The 7500-nt window shown below is 36.5% G+C and overlaps 1 protein-coding gene across 8 annotated transcripts in view; it reads left to right on the top strand.

Annotated features, from left to right (window-relative positions):
* LOC113805650 (KN motif and ankyrin repeat domains 1) overlaps positions 1 to 7008 on the top strand; it is a 76634-nt gene extending 69626 nt beyond the window's left edge. For all 8 annotated transcript variants that reach the window (XM_070115544.1, XM_070115551.1, XM_070115552.1 and 5 more), the window contains 5 exons: positions 1 to 82; positions 749 to 961; positions 1856 to 2056; positions 2871 to 2983; positions 3448 to 7008. The exon at positions 1 to 82 is cut by the window's left edge and continues 29 nt beyond it. In XM_070115544.1, coding sequence (XP_069971645.1) covers positions 1 to 82; positions 749 to 961; positions 1856 to 2056; positions 2871 to 2983; positions 3448 to 3610 — 772 coding nt within the window. In that variant the 3' untranslated portion in view covers positions 3611 to 7008. The remainder of the gene's footprint in view (positions 83 to 748; positions 962 to 1855; positions 2057 to 2870; positions 2984 to 3447) is intronic.
* Positions 7009 to 7500: the final 492 nt, after the last annotated feature.

Here is a 7500-nt window from a genome sequence, read left to right as displayed (position 1 = left end):
TGCTGTAGAAGACTACATGGATGTGTTTGAGGACTATTCGAAGGCACTCCTACAGCGCGTCGTTAACCTGGCTGATGTGAATGTAAGCCCAATTTATGTGGTCTGTCATTGTTATTATTATTATCATTATTATTATTGATATTACTGTTATTGTTATTATTTTTATTATTATTATTATTATTATTATTATTATTATTATTATTATTATTATAGTTATTATTATTATTGTTATTATTATTGTTATTATTGTTAGTAGTAGTACTGTTATTATTATTACCATTATCATTATCTTTGTTATTATTACTATTATTATTATTGTTATCATTGTTATTATTGTAATTATTATTATTGTTATTATTATCATTATTATTATTGATATTATATTTGTATTTGCTGTTCTTATAGTTTTTATTATTATTTTTTGTGTTTTTGTTGTTATTGCTGTTATTATTGTTATTTGTCATTATTATTATATTTTGAGATGTACTTATTAAGTGAATTTTCCTGCTTTTTTTCATATAAGTTTGTTATTGTTTATTAGTAGTCAACCTTTCTTATTTTTTGTATAAATTCTGATCTCTTTCTCTTTTCTTCCTCTTTTGTCACACTTCTTCCTTCCCTTTTCCTCTCCTCATCCTCTCTCATCCTCGGACCCCAAACCAAGCCTAAAATCTGCATGTAAGAATTCATTCAACAATTAATATTTCTTTTTCTTTCCCTCTCTTCCCTTTACCCCATCCCACCCCAGGGCAACACGGCAATGCACTATGCAGTCTCGCATGGCAACTTTGATGTGGTCTCAGTGCTTCTCGACTCCAAGGTGTGCAATGTCAACCAGCAAAACAAGGCGGGCTATACAGCCATCATGTTGGTGTCACTGGCACAGATCCGCTCTGACACGCATGCCAGTGTCGTCCAGCGGCTCTTTCAGCTCGGTGACGTCAACATCAAAGCCAGCCAGGTTGGGACGTGAATTACTTCCTTCTTTATTTGATATTGATTTTTAATCTACCCCTGAGTTTTTTTTTTTTTTTTATTAAGATTGGTTGAGTTATAGTAACACTTTTATTCTTTAGCTTGAGTACAATTGGGAATATTAAACTCAACAAGTACTTAAGCTAGGGTCACACTAGTCTTCTCTCTCCTGGGATCCCTAGACAGCCTCGCCGAAGTCAGACAGCCTCCTAGGACAGAAAAGACTTTAGCTCTAGCCACCAAGGAGTCCATTAGTAGGCCTGATGTGACTGAACTTGATGTCCATAGTCCTTGAACTTTTTTTTTCTTAATTGATATTGGTAGTAGTGTTATTGACATACTGATAATGTTAAAGAAATATGAATAACAATACAAAGTCAAAGAAAATCTTTCCAGAACTCATGGAAAAGGGTCAACAACAAGTTTCCTAAAAGTTGACTTATAGGTAACTAAACCCCTTTTGAAGCCATCTGTGTGTAAACCCTATCATTCAACTAAAATTATGGTGAGCATGGCATGTATGTTATGCCATCCTTGATCATTGGATTAAACTAATTTCATACTAATCTGCCCAACACTTCCTGACCCTGGCACTGCACCAAAAACTGGATCAGCTCCAGACTGCCTTCTGCCCTGAGCTAGAACATATGCTTAGAGGCATTAATCATCCAGGGAGAATTGTTCTTTTTTTTACAAAGTCTGTGCTCCCTTAAGATTCTGGGAATCCACTTTTATTATTTACAAATACTGAGGTTGCATTTTTGTTACCTCATACTCAAAGGCTCAGTTGATCAGACATGTACATGGTCCTATTGTGAATATGACCTCATTATAGTAAAACAAATATAAAAACAATTCCTAATTAATCATCTAATTCCAGCATGGTCAGACAGCCCTCATGCTGGCCGTCTCCCACGGGCGGCTGGACATGGTAGGCCTCCTGGTGGCCGCAGGAGCTGAAATCAACATCCAGGACGAGGACGGCTCAACAGCCCTCATGTGCGCAGCTGAGCATGGGCACTTGGCCATTGTCAAGTTCCTCCTCAGCCAGCCTGATACTGATCCCACACTTATGGATAACGTGAGTTGGATTTTTTTTTTTTTTTTTTAGGGAAGGACAGGGTATGGTAATGAGAGGATAGAGGGAGAGGGGGATTGGTTGACAAAGTATAGGGGTGTGGATTGGGATATCTAGCACTTGCTTACAGATACCAGTCCTATGCTCATCGTTAGGGTGAGTGGGATCTTTTTTTTTTTTTTTTGAGGGGAGAGGAGGGAGAGAGTGGGATTGTATGAATAAGAAAAAGTAGGGAACCAGCCTTTGTCAAGTTTCGTTTAGCCAACTAGATACTATTACATTTGTTTCTAGTTGTAAGTCCATGATTGTCCGGCTGTTGTTAGGTCTTTCCTCAGCCAGCTTCTGTGATGTGTCCCTTTCATATGGAATGATATAAGTGAGGTTTTGATAATTTTAGATATTTTGGATAATGACTTTGTATTACTCATATATTCCTGTTGGTCAGGCAGGGCATGGTAGGATTTCATGATTTTGTGGGTAATGAGTCTACGGAAGTTGAGGAACTGATTTAATTTCTTATCATTTTTTCTTTATTAACTTTTATTTTAGTTTATTTTGGTTTGATAAGATTTACCTTTCTCATGAGAAAAAAAAAAGACCAGGAGTGTGAGTGACACAGCATATGAAAGATGATAGAAAATGTACAATTCTACTGTTATGATTAACACATTCTCTTTGTAATTTTCTGGATAAACAATTGTGCTATTTTTTTTTATTACTGTGGTTTCTGAATAATCAGTAACTTTTTCACATTTTCTCTACACACCATCTGAAGAATCCATTCCCTTTATTTATTTATTTCCCCTATTTCTTCCAGGATGGTAGCACAGCTCTCACCATAGCAGTGGAGGCAGGACACAAAGATGTGGGTGTGTTATTGTACAAGCACATGAACCTCTCTCGCGGCTCCTCACCCTATTCCTCTGTCAGGTGAGAGGTATTTTATGCTTTGAGGAGGGAAGGGGAGAGACGGACAGGAGATGAGAGGGCAGGGAAGGGGAGGGGAGGGAGGGATGGAAGGGGAAGGAAGAGAGGGGAGAAGGGAGGGGGAAGGAAGAGAGGGAAGAAGGGAGGGGGAAGGAAGAGAGGGAAGAAGGGAGGGGGAAGGAAGAGAGGGAAGAAGGGAGGGGGAAGGAAGAGAGGGAAGAAGGGAGGGGGAAGGAAGAGAGGGAAGAAGGGAGGGGGAAGGAATGGAGAGATGGAAGTAGAGAAGTGGGGGAAGAAGAGAGGGAGATGGAAAGACAAGATTGAAGGATGGGGGAGATAGAGGGGGAATGGCAGAAAATGTCAGGGTCCTGACCATGATAAGTCACAACAGTAATAACATTTCTATCAGAGGTATACTTAATATTATCATTATCAATAATCCCATCTTTTTGTTCACTTCCTTCCAGAATAAAGCGGTCGCGGACCCCGACCATGTCACGGTCTTCAGTCACTCCACCCCCAAGGTCCTCTGCACCTTCCTCCCCAGGGCGCTCAAGGAAATCCTCTGCGCCACACTCCCCAGGCCGTTCCAGGCAGAGCTCGGCCTCCCTTTCCAATCTCATGATCTAGGGCTGAAATATTTGTTGTCTCTCTCATTTATGTGTGATTTTTTCTCTCTTTTTTTCCTATTTTAATTCTTTTCATTCTTTTTTTCATACATGTGTATTTTTTTTTTCTCTTTCTAATCTCCAGTATAGAAATCAGTGCAGGAGCTTTATAAAGCCCATTTATCTATAGCTAAGGTCTAGTGACAAGAACTACAATTATGAAGATGACAACTTTTGGTGCTTAGTGGTTGCTGCTCTTACTTTTAGGAACTTAACACTCCAAACTGCATTCCGAGGGATGTAATCATGTGGCCACCACTTTCATTTTCTGTGTTGTTTCCCTTAGATCATCAGTGAAACTCCTAATTGAAAATTTAAATGGCTTTGTGAATGGTGCTCTAATTAACAGTAAAAAGCCATAAAAGCACAAGCAGTTTATTCTTTACATCAAAGCTTGAGCTTTGCATTTGTGTTGCATTCATTGCGAGAGCTTCATCTTGCATTATAGTGATGCTAACATTGCTGTAATGGGTTTAGGCCAAATATTATGAAGGTCTCTTATGTTGTTGTTTTTTATGATAATAGATTATGCCTTCTTACTCAAAGAGAGAATATACTTTCTTAATCATTTTAATAGAGGCCTGGATTGTGCTTCCACCACAAAAGAATAATCTTCATTAGGGTTATTTTTAGGATAGCAAAAGTCACAATTAAGATAGGATGACTTGGTAAGTCTGCAGTGATATTTATTCCAAAATGGCAGAAAGATAGGAGAGAGAGGAACTATGCACAGTGGCACTGAATATGACCGGCAAAGGTCTTTTGTATAGGTACTTCTTCAGTGAACCTGTGACTTCACAAATGTCCCATTGTTTTGCCTCCTGTGTGAAGTCCATTTATACTTTTTAGGGGGGAACAAGGCAGAATGTGTGAAGAGGAAAGGAAAAAGGATTGAAAGATAAAGGATGATGCAAGAAATGAGAGAGGAAGGAAAGAAAAAAAGAAAGAAAGAAAAAGAAAGGGACGAAGGGAGGAAGGAAAGAAGTAAAGGTAGAAGAAAGGACTGAAGGCCTTATTGTGATAATTTATTTGTTGACTGAAGTTTGTTTAGGATCTTGATGTATTTTTCCATGGTACAGATTTATTTTGTTCATGAAGTGTTGAACGCGTTGATGGAGTATTTTCTGTTGACAAGTTATAAAAGTAGTCTCTATGTCAATAAAGAAGATATTTTACATTAAGAATGATATTGCAGTTGTAATTGTTTTAATTTGGAAAGAGATCACAGACACTTGAAGTCTGAGAATGAAAATGAAAGACATGGAAAATTCTAGCAAAGAATTAAACAATTTATGTAAACTTGATGTATGTTAATATTGACAATAATTAGATGAAGATGTTATAAATAAAGCTCACTCCTCTATGTAAATGAGGGAATCAAAAATCTCTAAGAAACCCTTGAATAAAAAGTGATCCATGACAGTGCTGATATGAAGTGGAAACTGTTTCCGTGGTGTAATGTCTTCAATTAAGTTTTGTCGAGGAAAGTTAATATGAACGAATCGGGATATTTCTTATTATCATTATTAAGAGTTTTATTGCTATTATTGGTTTGTTTATATTTATTATTATTATTATTATTATTATTATGATTATTATGATTATGATTACCATTACTATTACTATTATATTATTGTCATTAATATTATTATTATTATTATTATTATTATTATTATTATTATTATCATTATTATTATTATTATTATATTTACCATTCTTAGTATCATTATTACTGCATTTCACAGCATTGCTTCTAGTATTTGTTACTAATGACATAACAGCTAAGAGAAGCCGCTAAATGTATGGGTTTCTTGCGAATATCTCACGCATTCCTTTAACATTCCGTAGAATATAGGCAGTTCTATCTCCTCATTCGTGAGTTAACGCAAAAATGTACATTATATGTTCTCTCTTTATTTTATAAGGGATACTTGGAATCATTCTAATCAGAGATGTCCATTGTGTTAATGCGTGCAACACTTTGACAATCGTATTTTTAAGGCTAATTTTCTAATGTGATAGTTTATTTGTATAAAGCTGTTTTTTAGTGATAAAGAAAAGTTTTTTTTTTTTTTTTTTCATTTTAAAATTTTAATCACAGTGCTGTCATACTTACCTGGGATACTTAAGGTATTTCGTAATTATGTAACTCACATCTTTTGTATATTCCTTTTTTTTTTCTTTCTTTTTACAGTGAGAACTGTTTTGTATTTTGTTCTAAGAAAGAAAGAAAGTATATGTCACACTTTTTCTTTTCCCTTTTTTTCTTGTGCATTATATAATGACTTAGGTGCCCAAATGTGCAGTTTAACTTTATGCCTGAGTGTATTTAGAATATTTTGTTCTATTATGGTGACTGTCCCCAAACTAAGCTTGCATTATAGAATGGATTCAACAACCAGAATAATAAGCCTCCATTGCCAAAATAACATTTATTCAATGTCGACTGAACAGAACTGTTGATATTTATCTTTGGCTTCTTAGATGTAGGAAAAGGGTTGAATTTGAGTGGATGATTCCACAGTGCAAAAAGACGTGTAATTAACATTTTGATATTACACCTTCGCTTTAGTGAGGTAACGTGGAATTGTTCACTCTGATTCGACTCCATTTTCTACATGTGGTACAGTGAACTTTGTTCTTGTTAAACATCCAGGTAGTTAGTTTTCTGGTCATTCTCATCAGCTCGCACATCAAACTCTGTTATAATCAACCGAGTGCCTTTTGTTGTGTATGTCGATGTAGTTGATGAAAAGCCTAGCCAGTCTCGTCATGCATTTGTTTACGTGTTTTGTTGTATTTTTTCCCACTTTTTTTTTTCTCTTTTTCTCCTTTTTTTTTGTTTTTTGTTTTTTTTTTTTAGTTAAGCATTTTGCAAGAATTCACATTGGTGCTCCGTAAGGTCAACAACAAGGGTCTAAGGAATGCTAACTTATCAAAAGGAAAACTCTTCTCATCGAGGTTGCATTGCCAATGTACGTTTGGTATATCTTTCCTGATCTGTCATAGTATAAGATGTGGAAAGTGAACATGTCTAAGAAAAAAGAAAGAAAGAAAAAAAAAAAATTCTACTGGTGCCAAAAAAAGTTTATAGGATATGATCTATGGTGGCATTTTCTTTGCTTATATAGAGTCATACGCAAAGTGGAATGATTTGTGTATCAGGAGATATGCCTATGAAAGTGATCAAATTATATGTATTTCTGCAGTACTGATGCATTTGTCTTTTCCTTTTAGTAAATGAACATAAAGAGTTCTCGGTTATAACATGTCTATGTACTCCGTCCCTTTCTCACCTGTTTTTATCTCTTTTTTTTTATCTAATATGAACATTTTATTATAATATACCTGTAAATATTGTTTGGGTTTTTATTTACCAATGTCTGAACCACCTGTGCTTTCGAGAGAGACATTTTTATCCACTTGGCTGAGCGAGAACTTCAAGAAATGCTGGATAGATTTGTCGTTCCCCTGACCCTTGTAGTCTGGCCTGTCTTTTAATTGTTGCATGACTTTACTACCATAACCTTGGTGCTGCGGGACCTTTGAGGAAGGAATAACATGCCCCCATATCCCCGTCTTCCTCTGTCCCTCCTTTATTTTTTACTTTTACTTCTCTGTTTCCCTCTGCCTATGTCCTTCCTTGTCCTGGTTGGTACTGGCTCTCTCTTTCTCTGTCGTTTCCTCTCCCTCTTCCTCCCTTTATCCCTGTTCTTGTCCCTCAACCTCTCCCTATCCTTGTCCTTGTCTCAATTCCTGGTTCTGTTCCTCCCTTTACCCCTGTCCCTCTCCATCTCCCTCTCCCTGTCTTTGGGTTAAGGGCCTGTGCACAAGTACATTGCCTTCCAGGCA

Source organism: Penaeus vannamei, chromosome 37, assembly GCF_042767895.1.
Source record: "Penaeus vannamei isolate JL-2024 chromosome 37, ASM4276789v1, whole genome shotgun sequence".
NCBI lineage: Eukaryota > Metazoa > Arthropoda > Malacostraca > Decapoda > Penaeidae > Penaeus > Penaeus vannamei.
This window is presented reverse-complemented; position numbering and strand designations above follow the sequence as displayed.